Source organism: Grammomys surdaster, unplaced genomic scaffold (assembly GCF_004785775.1).
Source record: "Grammomys surdaster isolate TR1022 unplaced genomic scaffold, NIH_TR_1.0 99, whole genome shotgun sequence".
In the NCBI taxonomy this organism is placed as follows: Eukaryota; Metazoa; Chordata; class Mammalia; order Rodentia; family Muridae; genus Grammomys; species Grammomys surdaster.
The window spans coordinates 11215686-11237155 of record NW_021604578.1 but is presented as its reverse complement, the minus strand read 5'-3'; the positions used below and the strand labels follow the sequence as shown (position 1 = coordinate 11237155).

The following is a 21470-nucleotide window of genomic DNA, read 5'->3' as shown; positions in this document are numbered from 1 at the left end:
TGACTGAGAACACCACCACCACCGCCAATCTGGACGTCCTTCGACTAGTGAATGGCTCCAAAGACTATGGAATAGCCATATAAAACAACAACTAATCATGGATACATGGATACAAATGCACTCTGGTCAGTGAAAAACCGTATTTTAATGTTTCCTTAGTGTTCACAATATAGAATGGTTAACATTTGTGACACAAGGCCCTGAATCTGGTCCCTACCACTGAAGGAAAGAAAACCAAGCACGCTGACATTTACTGGATGCCCACTATATGCTGCAAGGTCCATCACTTAAAACCCTGCAAGCAGATCCCAGTAACTCATTATAGTTATTCTCTCCAAAACTGTTACTATTTCCACGTTGAATGTCTTAAGTCAACTTGGTTGCTTTAACTACATTTCATAGCCAGGAGAACAAGAGGTCAAAGGGCAAGGGCATGGTTTCAGCAACCTCAGCATCCAGTGACTGGACCTCCCGAAGGAGCAACCCTTCCTGATAGGCAGTGTCTTCCTGAGGCATCCTCACAAGGCACCTCTTGTTCTTGGTCAGAGTTCTTTTAAGAGGCATTAATTCTATCTGTGAGATCTCATGGTCTAATTACCTTCAAAGCCTCAGCCTCTTAGTATCGTTAAGATGCAAACATGTGCAGCTGGAATGGTTACAAATATTCAGACTGTAGCCATGAGAAGGATCAAACCCAGAGAGCTGGGAGCCCTTAACAAGGGCCTAAGTTTACTTCATTTCAACAAGGATTTCTATATGACCGGAGGAAGAGAGAGATTCATAAAACAAAACAAACAAAAACCAAAAAAACAAAAAACACTTGCCTTGGATTTTCATGCTTGCATTTCCCTAACTAGAAAATTTCTATTTTATAGAAGGAGACATTCTTTTTTTTCTCAGAAACCTAAGTCTTTATTAATTTGCGTGAAACATCCTTTTATTGCTGAACTCCTTAAAGAGAGGTTTCATCCTGAATGGTGTTCTTAATGCTAGACTCAAGTTTAGTGTCTTACGAGATATGGCTTTTTATCTTAACAGTCATCACTACAAAGGTTGTAATTAGCTTTAATGACCAAATTAACCAAATTGAATAAGTCATTCTCCAATTTTTATTAATTCAGGGTCCCACTCTGAGCATTTCTCTCCTTTCCTTCCAGTGTGCCTGAAGTATTTGTAGCTTTGAGAATAAAGTTCTTTAATGATTAAACCCCACTCTATGGTTTCTCCGAAATGGTAACTCTTTCAAGGATACAGTGGGAAAGTGGTGAGATCCTGTTAGCAGTTAGCATTTCCAGGGCACTGCAGTGGACCTGCAGGACACACAGTAAGGAACTTCTGGTCTTTGTGATAGGATGCAAGCTTGTTGTGGATTACAATGAATATACTTGCATTGATTTCCTAGGTACAGTTAAAGTAAACAATGCCAGTATCGAATCCCTGGTGCATTGCCCAGACTTATCCATGCCATACTCAGCTCTAGCTTCCACTACTGTGGTGATTTGAATTAGAAACGCTCCCTATAGGTTCAGCCTGTGACTCCCAGCTGGCTTAACTGTTTGGGAGGTTTAGGTGGTATAGCCTGATGCTCACTAGGGGCGGGCTTTGAGAGTAGATAGCCTTGTCCAACTTCCAGGTCACACTCTCTGCTTTGTGCTTGGGTTTGAAGGGAGAGAGCTTTTGGCATCCTGCTCCGCCACCATGTCTGCCATTTGCTGTTCTATGGACTCTTGTCTCTCTGGAACTGTAAGCCAATGTTTTCTTTCATGTGGTAGAGGAGTCCCTGGATGGAGGTCCTGAGAGGGCAAGAGGCTAGGGGAGGCCACTAAGTGAAGCTGTTCAAGCCAAGTCTGGATTGCAGTGGAGACCCAAGATGCTGGAGATGTGAGTTCTGAGACATCTGCCAAGCAGAGCTTCATACATGGAGTAGAACCAGACCAACATACATGTTGCAGGCAACAAAGCTTGAGAGGCAGAGCTATTCAAGTCCTTTGAAAGTAAAGACCCAGACACTGAACACAGAGTTACAGGACTTGGTGCAGGGGGTTATAGCTCAGATTATCTTGAGTCTCAGAAGAGACTTGGAACATTTAAGCTGTGTTGAGGATGTGACAGACTATTGGGTTTGTTTGAAGTTGGACTATATGCATTTTTGTATTATGATATGGCCGTGAACTTATGGGGACCAGGGAGTGGAATGTGGTGATTCAAGGGAGATATGTACCTCATAGGCTCAGGCATTTGAATCCCAAGTCTTCGTCTGTTTGTTCATTGTCTCAGTTGGGGTTTTACTGCTGTGAACAGACACCACAACCAAGGCAACACTTATAAAGGAAAACACTTAACTAGGGCTCATTTATTGGTTTAGAGATTCAGTTCATTGTGCTTATGGCAGGAGCATGGCAGTGGCTAGGCAGTCATGGATCTGGAGGAGCTGAGGAGTCTACCTCTTGTTCCAAAGGAAGCTAGGAGGAGAGTCTTAAAGCCCACGCCCACAAAGACACACCTACTCCAACAAGGCCACACCTCCTAATAGTGCCACTCCCTGGGCCAGACATATTCAAACCACCACATTAGTTTCTGTGGGTTTTTGTGTGTTTATTTTAAGACAGGGTTTTTTTGTGTAGTTCTGGCTGTCCTGGAACTCTCTCTGTAGACCAGGCTGGCCTCAAATTTAAAGATCCGCTTGCCTTTGCCTCTTAAGAGCTGGGAATAAATGTGTACACTACCACACCTTGCAGGCTCAGACATTTGGTATCTGGTTCCCAGGTGCTGGTGCTGTTTGGGAGGTGCATTACGGCTTTGAGATTCTATAGCCTCAATGTATAGGATCTATACATTGTACTTAGGTTAGAAGGTATAAGCTCAAGCTCTCTGCACCTGCCACCATGCCTGCGTATTAGTCCTCTGAAACTGTATGAAAGCCAAAAGAAACTCTCCTCCAAGTTACTGTGGTCACAGTGTTTTATCATAATTAGGCAGAAAAGTCACTAATACAACCACCCAGCACACATTCATTCTTCCTGTCTTCTGTCCTGCCTAGTTTTCAGTCAGTCAGTAATTTTAGACAGACAGCATCAAGGAAAATAACTCAAAACTAGAGAAGATAAGTCCTTCACCCAAGGAGAAGTACAAATACTTTCTCCCTAAAGGAAATAGTTCTGTCTACTTAGCAATCTTAGGTCTGCCCACATTCCATATTTGACTACAACCAGTTAGAGAACACAAGCAGAAAGGTACAGAACAGAACACAGACTGTTCTGAAAGTCTTTTTGACTACTTCTGTATTCTGCCAACAACAATACCAGTAAACCTGGGTCTACCCTCAGTAAAAGCGGGTGACTAAGAATTAATTGTACCCAGTAGCTCTTTCTAGAAACACTGAGACATGTGGATTACTGATATCATTTTGCTTCACCTCAAATACTCACTGTTTACATTTTCAAGAACAAAAAAATTTTTTTCCACCAAAAAGCACTGATCTTAAAGGGCAAAATATAGATGACCAGCCACACAACTCTGAATGAATGAATCCACTGAGCCTCTGTGGGCCCAGTTCCCTAACGGAAACAAAGGGACAATACTTTTTACTTAATTCATAGGAGTTTTACACTTAGGTTTCTGTCAACTATAAATATCATCAAGCCTCAGTCAGCCACACTTCACACAGAAACTCAAGAATAGATGCTGCTGCTCTCTTTAAAACTCTTGACCCCACAACCTGTCCCAACTGACAAATGTTCCCAGACTCAGGAGAAGAAACACTGATGCCATACCACAAAGAGAAAAGCAAACAATCTGTGGCAACCTTAGTCTATCACAATTGCCAAACACTTAAAAACTTGCTAAATTATGAAATGGAAAAGTAAGTTATTGGCCATAGACGAGTATCTGTTTTTAAACATGGTAATTTTAGTGCTTTTATTTTTGTAACTACTAGCTATAATTTTGCCTGAAATAAAAAATTAACTAGTCAGTCTAACCAACTATTATATTAAATTTGTAAGACTTTATTCTCTATTACTGGTGAGATCAGGTTGAACCCTGTTCTAAGTTACTAAAAGTTGTGGAAAATTGATTTTTTTCCAGTCTGTTCCTTATAAGAGACTCCATTTTATAAGCAGCTTTGACTCCATTTTGAGGATAGTAGATAACTCTGCATTTGGGTAGAAAATGAATGGCCTCCATCTATCTGGTGCCACCCACTGACAATGACTGATCAATGTCTTATTCCTGGAAATAGAAATAAACTTATCAGATTGCATTGCTACTACAGGTGTGTTGAAATCCTACCAGGAAAACTAGGGCCAAGAACTCATCAGATAAACATCACTAATAACATGGTGTGACCTCACTTGGATCCTTTAAAGAACTGATCAACACATATGATGACTTGGTAGGTGCATCAAAGTACAAGGCATTAGCCTTACTTACTGCTATGCTTTTCTCTTTCTAAAATGCAACCTGACATTCACAACAATGGCTCTCAACCAGGGATGACTCTATGCCCTTACCATAGGAGGTATTATTTTGGTCATATAAAATAAAGCCCAGAGACACTGCTTTATCCTACACAGGATGAGCCTCCACAACCGAGAACTTGTGCATGAATATCATTAGCTCACATAATAAAATTCAAATAGATCACTCAACAGATGAAAGAGCTGTAAGCCAAACAAGAAGCCATTATAAAAACTCAACAAAATAGGAGACATCCAAACAGGCTGCATTATTATTACATGCTGCTTTGTATGCAAATTTTATCCCTTCAAGGAGAATCCTAACAATATCAAGTTACACATGTTGGGTTTCTAATTAGATTCCACATTTAACGTTCTTAAATGTCTATCTTTAGGGTACAAAGATTGTTCTGACTAATTCAACTAGCATTTCTAAAAGTGAATGGCATCTCTACTTATTTACCTGACAATAACTGTTGTCATTTTACTGAATCTTTACCTCCCATTAACCTTGCTTTAAGTAACACATTAACCCTGTTTTAAATATTTACATAATTATCGCATTACTCTACCAAAACAAAACAAAAAGCACTACTTTGTAGACAAAGAAACTAAAGTTTAGAGGTGATGCTACTAAAGAAAGGAGCAGGAATCCTGCCCGAGGTTCGTGTTCCCTCACAAAGACAGTATGTTTAAATACTCTATCAATTTAGCCTTCGGACCAGATACGTAACAAAAGGTTTTTAGGTTTTTTTTAAAGTTTAGACTTATACAAATCCCAAGACTAATGATTTTAGACTTTTGACAGAATCATTTCATTCTTTGTATTTTAGAAGTATATTTTATTAGCTAACATTATGAATATTCTGAAATCCTTACAGCAACCCTGTGCTTTATTTAACTGTTTTTAAGAAACGTGTATCTTTATTTTTATTGTATGAATGTTGCCTGCATGTTTGTCTCTTTGTTGTGTGTGTGTGTGTGTGTGTGTCTGTATGTATGTATGTCTGTATGTATGTATGTGTGTGTATATGGTCCATGTGAAGGTCCTTATCCTTTGGAACAGGAGTTATAGGTGGCTGTGAACCACTGTGTGGGTGTGTGCTAGGAACCAAGTCTGGGTTCTCTCTAAGAGCATCCAGTGCTCTAAGCCGATAAGCCATCTCTCTACTCACCTCCAACTGTGTTCCTATATAATCAGATCATATAAAGGTAAGTACATTCAACAAGAACCTCAGGTCTATCTAAATAAAAGCCCAATTAAACAAAATGGAACTGCACTTTTCACAACTGACAGGCATTAAGTAATTTCAGATTAAAACAGTAGATGGGCAAGCAGCAGCTAAACATACGATGATTATTCAAGTCAGATGAAATCTGCTTTGTCTGGAACACTATGGTCAGCTCTCTCAGAGTTAAGTCTACATCAGCATTTCTGGGGTGACACACGTGACTGAGGACCCTTTCTGCCTGGTGGAGTGTATTGCTGGGCATGACATTATGAATTGTGAGCAAATAAATCAGCTGTAGTCTCTCGCTGCGTTTCCCTTTTTCTCCTGCTTGGTTGCTATCATTAATATCAAATCAATTCAGTGATTAAAGGTCATAGATTTTTATGGGGTGTTTTTTGGGTTTTTTTTTTTTTTAGAGGGGAAAGGAGGTAGACTAATTAAAATAAAGCTGTTCATCTTCTTTGGAATCATTTATAAATGTTGTTCTTTTTTCTAATTTCTAGGATGATTAACTAGTGTGCATGACACTGGAAAGCAGAGACGGGGACAACCGGGAAAAGGGCCAGGCCAGTACAGGGCAGAGGAGCAAGACAAAGTGCCATCCCAACTTCTAACAGAGAGTGTACATGTCCAGGGTTCATTTCCCTTGTTCCATATCCATAAACACGAGTCTTGTTGGATGGAAAGTCCCACGTCCACATCCTAGTGCCATGTGTGCCTAACCAGGTAGTAACAAGCAAGGAAAAGCAGCCGCTTTTAATACTTCTAAGGGTTCAATAATTATAAAATAATTCACAGTATTTATTTTTGTTCTCAGAGGCTATTATAATAGTATAAATTTCACACATGGTCCAATTATCTAATCGTATTTATTTAGAGGCCATGAAATATCTAATTGCAGTCACAAATAGATCACGGGCATAATTAGTTGTGCTAGAAAAACTACAGTTGCAAAACTTCTTGGGTCAGACCGCATGAAAACCGTGACCCTAATTATGACACTGTTATTATCAGCATAATGAAGTTTTAATACATCAGTCACTCCCTGTCTGGAAAGTTAAGTTTAACTGGCAAAACAGTCTTCTTTAAATTTGATACGCTAGCTTTTAATTTATTAAAACATCTCTGGAAAATTTTCAAAATCAGACCCAAGGGATATAGTGAGACAAGTTTTACCGACTGCCTGGGTTACGCATGGTCAAACTTCCTGCTAAATGGCATGTGCTTAGTTATGATACAGCCAGGCTCCCAGAAAATTCTTAACGTTTTTTGTTTATTTGGTTGGTTGGTTGGTTTTTTTTGTTAAGAAGGAAAATAGTTAAGAGGAGTTAACTGACATCCTGGATTGTGTTCATTATCCAATGAACAAGCTTTCCCCTTGCATTTGATCTGTCAGTACCATGGGCCTCCCTTCAGTAGGAGCTTCACTTTGTAGGAGATCACAGGGACAGCTTTTCCACACCCTCAACAACTCTCTCCTTTTCAAGGGAGGGAGGGAGGAAAGGAAAGACAAGAAAAAAAAATCAGATGAAGAGAGAAAGGCCCAGTGGCAGGCAGATGGTTTCTTACCTGAGACAGATAGCAAACACAGCCAATAGGAGAGGTCCATGTGAACCTGGGACCCCACAAGAACATTTCTCAGGTGTTCGGCACTGGCTATATGACTGAGCCATTTTATAAACAGTTCCACGGTTCATTCAATGGTCATGACTCCAACTCCGTATAAATCTATTTCTGAAAGGAGTTGGTTGGTAAGCAAGTTCTTACAACAGTGACTTACTTCATTTTAACCTCTGAAATGTGTGTGATCGATCCTTAAATTGTTTCTGCAGCATGCTCTATATTATATAATGCTTCTGCAGTTCTCTTGGGCTGTTTTTAATTTCTCATTTATTTATTCTGTGTCCTGACTAGACTGTAAGGCTGTGAGCTCCCCAATACATACTGCAGCACACATACACAACTCTGGTACACAGTACTACAAGACACACAAGTAGGTTCCTGTTAATCGGCCTGCTATTCCTCTGGCAGAGCGTATTTACGCTGATGTGCACCTCTGAGCCAATGGTAAAATCCTCTTCCTTTCGCTGAGCATTGAGAGCCAATTAGGACAGAAATCTATCAAAAGCTGGACTAAGAAATGATCAAATTTACCAGTGCTGAGCATTCTAGAGTATTATTGGTCAAGCCAACACTTTAACACCACACTTATGTGAAATACCAGGGGGCGGGGTGGGAGGAGATCTGTCTAACTGGAACGCCAACTTGTTCATAGAAACAATTTTGGAATGCAAAAAGAACTTACGGTGGGTGCTGGGTTTCCTAGAGAGCAGAATGTTTCATTTTGCTCTAATTCGTGCTATTACTGAATTAAACTTTGATGTATTGGTCTTGACAAGTGCTTCATGCTGATTGCATTGTGTATGATAGTATAATCACTGCCCATGCATTTCCCACAGGCTACATGATTAATGCAATAGATTACCTGCAGCATGGATGGCAAGGGGGAATGGGTGCCCTTCTGTACTCTAAAACTGTTTGCATTTCAGGACATGCATGTGTACACATGCACACATGGGCACCCATGAGTATCCTGGGCAGAGAAGGCTAGATCAACCAAAATGTGGGAGGCCACAGAACTGATGGTATAGGCAAGAGGAATGTTCCTCAAGTGTTTACATCAGAAATATGCTCCCTAAGGCCTCCAAGCAGGGAGATGGCGCTGTGCATCACGCTTTGCTCACTTTCATCTTCACGAATATTTATTGAGCACCAACTACATGTCAGACACATTTTTCATTTTTACAGGAAAACAGTAAACAACATCTATTACTTTTAATGGTCTAGTTACCTGAACAGAAGGGGAAAAGATGTATAATTTAAAGATATTAAAAAGATTTTTTAAAATAGATGTTTCATGTCTTAATAAAGTTTCATGTCTTAATAAAGACCAATGACAAGAAGACTATTAATATTAAATATACTAGGCAGTTTAATAGTTTCAGAAATACCCTTTATATGATTTGGTCTATATATCTAGGAAAGAACATGTTCTGCATATGATTGATCTGTTCACCAGATCAATAAAAATATACATACACACACACATATATGCACGCTGGTGACGTGTGTTGCTGAGGGGTTTTTGAGCTCTTAGCAGTACAGTCAATGACTCCAGCATGAGTCATTTCAGCTTCAACTGGGACCTGACTGGGACTTCCTCGTTTATGCTATCGTGGTTCACTGAAGTTGTACTCCCACTCTAAGTCATTTCAAGGAACTTGCCCTGATTTCTACTTTATGAATGCTTTTTAAATTCTTCTCAAGGCCTGCTGATACAAAAATCTGAAATTTACTAATATACTCCAGAATAAAAGGAGTCAACAGCATGTAACTGTCACAGGTCAAAATGAGATTGGCCTTTACACTTCAAAGGTTACCTGTGCAAGAGAAAGCCCCAGGAGTTACCCATATTCAGATGCTCCCTCCCTTCCTGGTTGCTTTACAGCAGGTCAAAGGAAAAGACACAGTCCCCAGCAGGGCTATCAGCTCACTCCAATAAGCTAATGAGAAAAGTCTCTTACTCAGGTGCTGTGGTTTAAATCTGAATTTCAGAATTCCAAAGAAAGTCATTAAAATGTTACGACATTATCAGACAAACCTATCGTAGCCTCACAAAAATTCACTTGCTGTAAACTACTTTGTACTCTTTCTGTCACCAAACTATATGGGAAAGCTGCCTATCTCACTCTTTGGTATATCTCAAGGAAAATGACTCTTTTAAGAAATCATCATTGAAGATAGACACATTTCTAGTCTTAGAACTTTTTATTCCATAGAACAGTTTCTAGGAAGCCTGGTATCTAACAAAGCAAGTCACAGTGCTGTACCTGAGTGGGACCTGCCTCCTGCCTTGTGTCCCTCCTCCCTCTCTTCTAGCTAGAGGGCCTTGCTGGGATAGTCGCTGAAACCTTCCAAAGAGGGCAAGCATGGCCCAAACCCTTGGAATCGCCTTCCTTGTAGGATGTGGCATGCCTGATTCTCTGGGAAGCCACTGCAAATTCCAAATGGCGTAACATGGGGCGTTTCAGGCCTCAATAATCTACGCCAAGGGAAGACATACTCCGCAGTCTTTCTTACCTCAAGCCCATCCTTACTCTGTCTCAGCATTTCTCAACCTGTGGGTCATGACCCCTTTGGCACAAGACTATCTCCAAAAATATCTATGTTACAATTCATAACAATAGCAAAATTAGTTATGAAAGAGCATCAAGAATAGTTTTGTGGTTGGGATCACTACATCATGGGGAGGGCTGCAGCATTGGGAAGGTTGAGAACCACTGCATCTGTATCCTAACTATGACAATACTTAGACCCACAACGTCTAACATAGTGGCATCTTGGCTGTATTACCCTTTGGTGGCTGTTTCTTGGGGAAAAGTACTAATAATTCATAAGAAGAGGAAGAAGTAGGGATATAAGTTTACCAGAAATTATTTTAAGGGAGAAAAAGAGGACATCTAATACCAACTCTGAGATTTCTATCAGAAATCTACTAATGTAGGAAGAATGTGTATTATCAATGAACTGCTATAGATCAACAAGATTAAACAAGAAAGGAGTCCATTTTTGGTATAAATAATGCTATACAGTATGCATACATGGCTTTACTACAGCAAACCATATCCTAATATCTAGCCAAATTACTACAGTCTGTATTTAAAATAGAGGTTTATAAAACCACAAAAGTGAAATTATTCTAAACCACCTAATTTGTTATAAATTACTTGTACATGCAGATAACTTAGATTACAATATCTTTAAGAATCTCCAATTTGTTCTGTAATGAAACCAAGTGACCTTTAATGACCTCATTTAACCCCAAGAGTCTATTACTTCCTATTAATACATATTTACAGTTTTTCTCTTACCTACATGGGGTATTAAATGGATAATTAAACCCTAGAAACTGCAGTCAAAAGAAAGACAGTTTGGATAATTATACGTGAAGTATTTATCATAGGTTTGCTTACGGTAACGTGCATGTTCTTTCTTTTCTAACTTCTGATTTAAACTACAAATTACTCTGTGAAGCAGAGAAAATCTTCCCTCCCCTGAACCCCACAGCAAGAGAATTCATAGGCCTGTGACTGAAGAACATGGAGTCATACATCTATAGAACCCAGGCCCTGTAGGAGGACACATGCACAGGGCCTGGTGTCCAGGAAGAGCTCTGAATTATACCACAGGAAGAAATCAAGACAGCTCACTCAATCCTGCCTATGAGCAGGCAGGCTCGCAGAACCTACAGACTGCATGAGATCAAGTTGTGTTGTCAACTCCAGGACTGCCATCAGAACCAGGTACAGGCCAGGGCAAAGACATGGACCAAAAAGGTCTTTAAGCATCCTGTTACCAAAATGTCACTGGATCTCAACTTTGTAAGCTTGTTCTGTGCTTGTGATCAGCTTATTGTTATCACTTTACTGCTCTCAAAAGCAGCATAAAGCTGTTAGTCACCAATGTTTCTGTTTGTTTCAGAGGGCCTGAAGTTAGTCTCTGGAAACATGGCTGCTGATAGGCAGCTAGATGGCCTGGGGCAAGTTCAGCCAGGATGGTGGAAGTGAGGAAGGTGAACAGGCCAAGCCCCTTTGCTAAGACTCATGGCCACTTGGTCACCTCCATTTTGCCCGTGCAGAATGTTAAATGCTTGACAGAGACGTCTAATGGTATTTTATGATAAACTGATAACGTTGTCTAGGCAGCTCTACGCCTTATCTTTTCGTTTTCTTGTTTGTAACATTAGCACTAAAAAGTATCCCTACATGACAGCATCGTTTTAAGGATTAAGTAATATATCACATGTGAGAGACTGGTGAGTGCAGAGCTTGAAAGTAAGTGTGGATAACTGTGCTGCCAATAGTAGCTAGACCAAAATGGAAACCGAACACAACCACCACCACCACCACCACCACCACCACCACCACCTCCACCATCCAGGCTCTCTGCTGTGTCTGCTTCCCTCACCTCCTTTCTTAGATTGAGTATCAATCAGCAAAGCTGTAAGCAAACTTTACACATATTATTTTGACAGTAAATACCTTTCCCATAAAGCCTACCCTTGTCCTAGTCCACACTGCTTCTCTTTCCTGGAACCTTAGTACTACTTCTCCCTGTAAATCCTTCTCATCAACACCTTATAAACCGCACTCACGGGTCCGTTTCCACCATTCGACGGCTTCTTGGCTCATTCTAACTTTTAATTTACATGTCTCTTGAGGCCTGTGAGTTCGATTCCCTCTTACTATCAGAACCACTGCTACGGTAGAAATCTAGATCCAGTGCCTCTACTCTTCTGGATAGGTTGCTTTGGGTCACCTGAAATAAAACTTCTGGAGAGAAGGGGAAGGAGGTACCAGCAGCATGTGCAATAGTAAAACTGTATTCTTGTGCCCAGGAAAGACAGACCAATAGATGACAAGCATGCCCTGATGGGGCGTTCATCATTGAGTTCTGCCCTGAGTTTGGTGGTATGGATGTTTCTCGGTCTGTGCTGACATCCTTCTGTTGCAAGGGCATTCTGGGATTGCTGTTTGCTCCATGGCCCGAACAAAGTAAACCTGTACACAACAAGCCATTTTGTAATGCTCTCTAGATCTTGATGCAAGGCAAGTGACTCTTGAATCAGATTTTTATCACACCTGATTTCAGTATGTGTCAAAGTCTGAATTTACCACAGAAAGTTAGGGTGGTGGTTATTAAGACTACTGTACTCAGAGATGTAAGATGATGTTTCCCAGTACAGAACGTTTAGATTTTTATTTCTGTGAACAAAGAGCATCCTAAATTAGGATATATACTGAATGTGTGACTTCAAGAATAACAAGGTAGGTGCAGAAGAACTGTTTTTGTGTGTGTGTGTCTGGGATGCAAATGAGAAAACATTCTGGCTTCATGAAGCAGGTCATTTTTTTTAGTATTTCTCCATAAATATGGCTGCAATTGGTGGGTTGAGTTCCCTTCTGGTGACTGTAAGTTAACCCTGACTCCAAGTGCCCCCATCTATGTAACTCACTCGGTCTCAAACCTGGCTCCGGAACATGGTAGCAGCCTTACTCTTCAAATGAAATTAGAATTACAAAGAAGCATTAAACTATTTGTTCTCACAAAGAAGTGAGTCCCTAGAAGAGAAGATGTGAAAAGATTACAAGGGCCATCACCTTGTTCTCATGAAATTTGTGACAAGCTCAGTATGGGTTTGTTTTGTCCTTGAAGCTCATCCTCTATGAGAAGGCTCCATGTACCAGACAGCAAAGCTCACGGTTTTCCTCCAGAGAAAACTAACAAAGGTGGGCAAAGGTATTACACCCTTGAAAATGAAACTAAGAATTCTCCTGGTGACAAAAGTGTAATTAAACTGCATTTAACTATTTCCTCTAAATGACATCCATTTTAATTAGGTGTTAATAGACTGGTAGCCACAATCTATATAGCTTTATGATGCAAAGTAAAATTACAATCTTATAAAACATTTATGGAAAGAGACCCAATGAAGCCTGAGAGGTTACACTACACCCCTTCACACCCTAAAGACTTGCATGGTAATTAAGCCCAGAGAACAGGCACTCTTAGGGCTAACATTAGCTGTGCTTGCCACAAGTCAGCACAGGGCTGCTCTTTCAATCCACAAGTTATTTCGAAAGATCTGCTTTCCAGAAAATACGTGTGTCACTAATAAAGCCTGCAAGTGCAGAAGTATGTCGTCCATGGATTTCCAAAGGCAAAGCCTTGATCAAACCTGTGGCCTCTGTCCCATCGCCACGGGTTTTCTTTTCTGTCTTAGGATTGTCGGACTTTCTCCTCTACCTGCTGAGGACACAATGTTGCTCATCTTCAGAACACTGCCCTGTGTTTTGGAAAATGAGCATCACACACACACAGAGTAAAATTAATATTTGAAAAACTGATTCATGCACAAGATAAATGCGTGTGCAAATGAGGTGTAACAGCAAGGTCATAACAGAATGCATCTGGGAGAAAGTCACAAAGATTGCCTCAGACCGACTGAGTATCATAGGCACAGGAAATCCTGGGAACAAGTAGCCTCTCTGGGAGCTGGAGAATGGGAGGAAGAAATGGGCTACCGATACCAACTTTGCATATTTATATGAAAAGGAAAAGTTAAAAAAAAAAAGGATGTGTTACTTTCAACTACTTTTGAAGCATCAACAGTGTGAAACTTCATAAATCACATCTAACCAGAAAGTTACGAATCTTGGGAAGGGGGCTATCTGGTCCACTGAAAAAGATTCTGTCATCTCCTGGCTGACAACTTGATGCCTTTGCCAAGAAGCAGAGTTCCTTGGCTAGGGTGCCTGCACACTCTTATCCCATGGAAGCTTTCATGCCAGGAATCTTTTTTTCGTTCCTGGTGCATTGGCCACTGCCAGACACGGACCCATCGAATCCACTGGTGCTAAGGAGTTAAGCATCTGAGATTTAATTTAACAGTTTCGGCTTTATTAAGCTGTCACGGAGGGAGCGGCCCCACGTTGATAGCAGGAGCTGCTCCAATTACGGCTTGGTTTAGGGTTGACAAGTGTAATGATTCATCCGTGGCACATGAGAAGCAATAAAAGGTTGTTTTGCATTACAGCTTTAAAAATGTGGGCACTTTTTCCATTTAATTTGTCACTTAGCTTTTGCTAAGAGGACATTTAAATTGCAGTAAAAGGCAAATGGGGCTTTTAGTTTAAATGTAATCCCCATATTTAAATGATCTGTAATGGTGCAATGTTGGAGTGGGAACACTATTGTCTCACAGTGGGTCCTGATGGTGACATGTGACATTTGTATTCAGGTCCTGTATTATCCATGTGGCTAAAGGGCTTCCAATTTCATTTCACAGCCAGAAGCCTGCAGAAAACACCAATTAACTTGCAGATCCCATTTGCCGACAAAACTCAGCCTCTCCTCAATGTCTGGCATCTGGCAGTGCTCAGCATTTAATTCCAAAGCAGAGCCTTGAAGCAATGTGAGCCCTGTGTAGGGGCACAAAGTCAAATTCCCCCATTTTATTAAGAAGCAAAGCCTTTCCTTTTGTCATCTAGAAGGAACTTTAAGCTAATTTTTTGGTGAACAGATACTAGGATGTGATCGCTACTATGACCTCTGTGGGGGATTCCTCAGACTTTAGATCCCACTACCATAGCCAGCCATCTCCTCCTTGGCATCAGAGTACACAGGCTGAGTTCACGAGTCCAGCAATGATTTCAGGGTGGGGTATGAGGAAAGAGGTGAGAGAGCGAGTATGTGTTTGTTTGTGTGTGTGTGTGTGTGTGTTTGTGTTTGTAGTTGTGTTCTTGATCCTTGTCTGCAATCAAACATCTTGAGTAAAGCCTGGGTCTCTACAAAGCAGTCCTGTCCTGGGAGTATGTATCAGCTACCAAAAACTTCCGTCCAATGAGATTTCCTACTGCTGACTGATGGTCTTGGCATACATTTCCAAAACAAACTTGGAAAGGTGAGATGTGACTACAGATTAAATGTGAATAATGCAAACTTTGCACTACACTACCATTTGTATCCTCCCTCCCTCCCTCCCTCCCTCCCTCCCTCCCTCCCTCCCTCCCTTCCTTCTGCACTTTGAAAATACCCAAGTGGCACTTGTTTTCCTAACCAGTTATTTATGCTTTCATGTTTCTGAGTACCACAGCTTAAAATTTTATACACTTCATAGCAATCCAGTATTTTCCCCTACATGGTCCCCTTCATTATTGGTTTTTAATGCTCGTCCTTCTTAACCTTTCTGTAAAAAATGTTTACTTAACCCATGTATTACCCTTTCTTCTTCAATTCTACACTGTGCCCTCAAACGTCATGGCAACACATGGAAGCTATTTACTGTGTTTATAGATCCATTTAAATTTGACTGGGGTGGGGGGAGCTACTATCAGATTTTTAGGGGACCAAATAAAGTGCTGGACACAATAAACTATTTTTAAGAAACACTGGAGAAAAGCATTCACAGATACACCTTAATATTTGGCAAGTAGCAGACTAGTATAAAAACAAACCAACCAAAGTTTCTAACAAGAGTTATGTTCCTAAAAAAGCGAGTAAGAAAGCCTGACATCAGTTTTTTAGGAGTTGGCCATACAATCCTGAAGGCTCCACATCATCAAGAATCTCCCTGAGTTTCAGTGTCCTTATCTCCAAACAGTTGCTCTCGAAAGTGCCTTCCATTATAATCAGACAGAACCTTCATAGACAACTGTTCCTCTTGAGCTAGCTAGGCCTGGATCAGAATGAATCAAGAAGTGGTTCGGCACTCGTCAACAGAAATTTCACCAACTCTACACAAGCAGCAAGCATTTTCCTCTCATGAAACTAATATGTCATTTTTTTTTAATTTCTGTAGCAATGAGCATTGAACAAGAAGACTCACACAAGTATTTTCATGCTTAAGAAAAGCTCTTACTTTTTTTCAACTACCTGCTATATTTGTATCTTTAATGACCAGAGATTTTAGACAATAAATTATAGAGTTTGCCCTATCCTTTCAATTCTCAAGAACAATGGTTGACCTAGGTCTGTATCGGTTGCGAAAAAAAAAGTGAGTTATCAAAATCAATTTTGAGAATTTCAATGAAGGAGAAAAAAAGAAGGCAGACTCAAAAACTGAGATGAAACAGTCACTGACCAGTCCTATGATGGAAGCCATTATTGTAAACATACAGAACCTTTCGCCAAGTACCTAAAAGGAGATTCCTGTGCTTGCCTTGCTCAACTCCCTAACCCTGCCACAGCTGCTTGCTTCAAACAGTAGTCTGAGCTTTTCCCACTCGTCCGCCCAAAGCCCCCTGGCCCAGGCTAGCAGGCAGCAGCTCTCTCCAGCATCCCTCAGACCATGTTCTTAATATCCAACTGTGGTCTTATCTACACACAGCTCAATGCAATTTGACAGGAAACTCATTTACCAAGCTCATCCCAGAGCTGCCTATACTTGTCAGTCATTGCAGTGCCTTGCTGCCTCCAAAGTGACAGGCGCGGGTCAGCCATGAACTGCTCTGTGATCAAGGTCAACATACGGGCCCCGTTGGAATCTCTCATCTTCAACATCTCCCGCACCTAGGGAGGGGAAGCAAACAAAAAATATTAAAATTTGTAAGGAAATAAATAACAACACAAGAGACAACTTCTTTCTACTTCTCGGGTCTGTGTTTGCATGTGTGCACGAGAGAGATGATTTCACAGCAGTCCTCTTAGGCACACAAAAGGATGAGAAGCAAGTCTGCATCCTAAACTCCAATGTAATGATTAAAAGGAACGGTTACTATAAGATGTGCTTTAGAAGCCATATACAATAATGACGTTTCCTCAACTTCTCAATTTCAAATGTTTTAACAATTATGCCACGTTTCACATGTAGGGTAAAAGTGCACATTGAGTGTGTGTGTGTGCATGCGCACGTGCATTGAGTGTGCATATGTATAGTCTTATATTAGGGTCTTTCTAGACAGCTCAATCTGACCTCTAACTCATGATTCTCCTGGGTCAGCCTCTTGACTGCTGAGATTACACGCATGTACCACATCACCTGGCTTCTGCCTTCAGTTTTTATGGTTTCCCTCAGAATGTGCCTTTTATCTAACCCAAACCTAGCTTGTGGTCAGACTATACTTAACAAAATAGATGACTAGCTAAGTCATGCTTCAACAGAGAAAGGTATCTGAACCTGACAAATCCATGAAAAGTGGTTTTAACAAGGTGTTGATGCTTCACAGGGGTGTGTGATGGCACACCTTTGCTGGACCACAGAAACAGTATAAGGACACATATCATAAACACACACACACACACACACACACACACACACACACACAATGACAAAGAGTTTCACATGTTCCTGACTCTCCTATTGACTATGCGTGCCACCAGAGTAGCAGAACCCAGGGCACTCCACTGTGGTTTAGGACTTGTGTAAATTGATCTGATAGTGTAATAGTTTTCTGGAGACATGATTCACATATCACACAATTCATCAATTTTAACCCTGGAACTCAAGGTTTCTTATTATATTCACAAAATTGTTCTAGAAGTTTACTTTTTCAGATATATTAGTAATTTGGGGATGTTCTTTTTTGCTGGATTATTTCATATGAGAGCACCAGCATACAGTCATCTGTGGGTTCCGGAACTTCATGGAAACACTAAAATTGGCACTTCCCAATTTCTAATATTTTTACATGAACACTTTAAATTATCTTTACATTAACTTATGACACAACATAACACAATACTGTGTTTCTGATACATGATAATTCTCGGGGCACCCAAGGGTGACAAGGAGAAAAATCTGTACAGGTTCACTGGAAATGGTCCTTAGGTCCAGTCTATGGATGGTCTGATCTGTCAGTACAGAACCTGTAGACACAAAGGGCTGTGGACACTCACTCACATGAGAAGGTTCTGGACAGAACTGGGAGTTTTAAGAATGTTCACTCTATGTAAATGTTCCACAATGCACCAAAACAACAAAACCAGTCTCTGACTTACTTAGTAACTGAAGTTGGACTGTCAAAGCTAAAATTGTGAACTGCCCCTTTCTCTGTGCTATACTTCCCAAATAAAACGAAAAACCACCAAGATTCGTCTCTCTAGAAGAAACCATAAATGAGCACAGACAACCTTGAAGTGTATGACTTTCAGTACATATTTAAGCAAGTGAGAGCCTTAACAACACCAGTTGTACCTGTGATAAATCCGGGTCCTATAGATGGGGGAGGGGAATTCTTTGTTCGGGATTTGACATGAAAGGCAAGGCAAGAAAAAAAATGGCTCATCTGTAATACAGCAGCCCACACAGAGGACCACAAGTCCTCTACCTCAGGCTTGGGCAAGCATAAGAACTGACCTCCCTCAGGTCCTTGTGCATCTGAGTCTTGTAAAGCATCTATAAGCACTGTTTCCCTGAACCCAAACGCTATCCTTAAAGTGTATTCCCAGTACAGAAGGAGAAGAAAGCCACAAACAGGTGATGTCTTGGAGAGAAGGGAGCAGTCATTCGCTGGACAATGCACTTCAGAGTTTGACATATGTTTATGCTCATCACCGAATTTCCAAACAATGTATAGACTAAACCAGATCATAACTCATTTCATGAATTCTAAAACTAAGCCCCGGAGAAACTAAGCAACTGCCCAATGACAAAAATAACAGCTGGATTCAGAGTCCACATTTGCCTTAAGGTTAAAACAACTATACACATTTCTACATCTCAAAAATTACCTGCTTCTATTACTTCACATGTTTTTGTAATACATATGTAACATGTAGGGACAAAAGTGACAACTGTAGACTGGCTTATTTTACCTTGGTTTCACTTGGCCACAAGGTGCTTTGCAGACATAAATACACACGAAGTGCTTCCTCTGTCTGCAAATCTAATGGATTTGATTTATTTCTTATACCGACACATTTCTAAGCTAGTAGTCAGCAACAGTAATGAAATAAATGCTTAACTATTAAGCATATAAACCCAAACTGTACAGTCATCATCTCAAGTACATCTATTGTTTATAGCTAATATAGTCTCAAAATATTAATATGTGTGCTCATAGAGTGGAGGCCAGAGGTCAGAGGATGATGTAGGGCTTCTATCACTTTCCACCTGGCCTTTTGTTTTCGGCCAAGTCTATAAATGAACCTGGAAGTCCATAACTAACCACCCATTGGCTGGGCTGTTAGACTCCACTCCCTAGGGCTGAGAATACAAGCATCCACCACAACCAGCTTTATGTGGGCTCTGGGGTTCTCATGCAGGGAGGGCTTCACTCACTAAGCCATCTTTGCTAACCCTAGGATTATTTTTAAAAAGCCTTTTATCCAGCTTTTAAAATGGTTTTATGGTACCAAATGCTCTGCAATGCTTTTGATCACAGAGAACTTGTCTTAAGGATACCACATACTTCTTAGACTATTTGTTTTTAATAGTTGAAATAAACATAATACCATTATTTAACACTACTAGCAAAACAATGGAAATAGATAAATTCTATTAGTTTTATAGATGAGAAATTTATCAGTTATAGACTTCATCTCAAAGCTTTATAGATGACAATTTTCTGAAGTTGTTAATTTATACACTTAGTGAAACTAGAACTCTGAAGTCTATGAAACTAATTTACAGATTGAAACTAACATTAAGTATCACTAAAATTATTAAGCTGTATGTGTAGAAGAAGTGTTATGTTTATGGTTATGCTCCATGTGGGAAAACTAACTAGGGAAAAAAAAAACACTTGAAAGGATGTCAAGTAACATTAAAACGATTTACATTGTTCTGGATAGTGAAAGAAATGTTCTCTTTAAACTGTAACAAATTAGCATCATTTTATAGTAACTAAGAGAGACAAAATGCCCCCTATGCTTCTGAAAGTCAATTACACAAGTTAAAGCTTGCATTGTAAAACATGTTTCTCACTGGTTCATTAGCTTAAAATCTCTATCCCAGCCCATCTAGGATCGTACACGGTTACCATATATGTTCCTATACTTGGAAGACATCTTCAAAACTGACAACCATACCTTTGCAAAGAGCAAGTTAAGCTGCTTCCCTGATCCATGGTACCCTCCCTGGGAGAGGAACAGTTTAACCTGTTCTTGCACCTGCTCTTCGTCCAAGTGCCAACAGTTCTCATCGTCAATACTAGCACCCGCTGTAGGATCAGGAGCACCTGGAAAGCGAAGGGAACACGCACTGGATTAAGACTGTAGGCAGAGATCTTGAGAAAAAGTTTGGAAATGAAGTCAGACTCTGTTTTTGCCTAGACACTTTTCAAGTTTATCTTAGTTTCAATTACACATACCAATTTATGACTGAAATAAATGCAAATCACTTTGGATTTCCAAGACTTTCCTAATTCTATGCTTGGTTAAGTGCAGATTACTGTCAAACTCAGGTATTTCCATGTTGTAGGGGCAGAGCCTCTTTACTTTTAAAGAGAAGTTTTGAAGTTTTCTAAAGAGTTAAAGAGCCACAAAAATGTCTTATCACAAATGCATGATGTAGGAAGATCTACATAGGACATACTAGAAAAATATTTCTCAAAGACATCTAGAAATACGGAACAAGTCACCTCGGCAGAGTCCTTCACCCTTTCCTATGATAACTCAAGAAGCTTCACCATTATCTGCTACTGTATAAACAACATGCTGATGCAAGTCTTTACTTGCAGAAAACAAAGATTAAAAAGGGAAATCAAGACACATGGGAGCAGGCAGTGCAGCTGTTGTACTAACTCAGGTTGTAGTATTACCTTGCCAAGCTGCATAAATATTTTATTGCTGAAGTACACACAAAAGATAACAGCTATGTAATAAACCCCATGAGTGAAGGCTACCAGGGAAATTTAACAGTTACCCAGATACTGAGGGGAAAAAAAATTTAAGGTTCATTGTTTGTTAAGAAAATAAAACAATGGCATTTTAAGGTCTAAGGTCTATAAGAAATTAGATTTTAAGTATGGGAACATTTTACTCCTGATGTCTCATATCCTTTATGAGCCTTTAGACAGTTAATAAATATGATTCTATGTCACTTGTCACTTAATGATTGAATACAAAATTAACTGACCAAGGAGATAACCACTCGTGTCTCCTTAGGAACTGGGTCTGCTTGATCCTAGGAGAAGGGTATAGTGGGATAAGAGCCACCCTAAAAAGTGACATTTATTCATTCAGTCTGTATATCCACAGTTGTCAGCTCTGTTGACCTGCC

At 40.2% G+C, this 21470-nt stretch overlaps 1 protein-coding gene across 1 annotated transcript in view; it reads right to left on the bottom strand.

Annotated features, from left to right (window-relative positions):
• The window catches only part of Zswim6 (zinc finger SWIM-type containing 6), a 161816-nt gene that overhangs the window by 28155 nt on the left and 112191 nt on the right, over positions 1–21470 (bottom strand). Inside the window, exons 3-4 of the mRNA XM_028784291.1 lie at positions 20279–20427; positions 16669–16819 (exon numbers count right to left, since the gene is read on the bottom strand). Coding sequence (XP_028640124.1) covers positions 16669–16819; positions 20279–20427 — 300 coding nt within the window. The remainder of the gene's footprint in view (positions 1–16668; positions 16820–20278; positions 20428–21470) is intronic.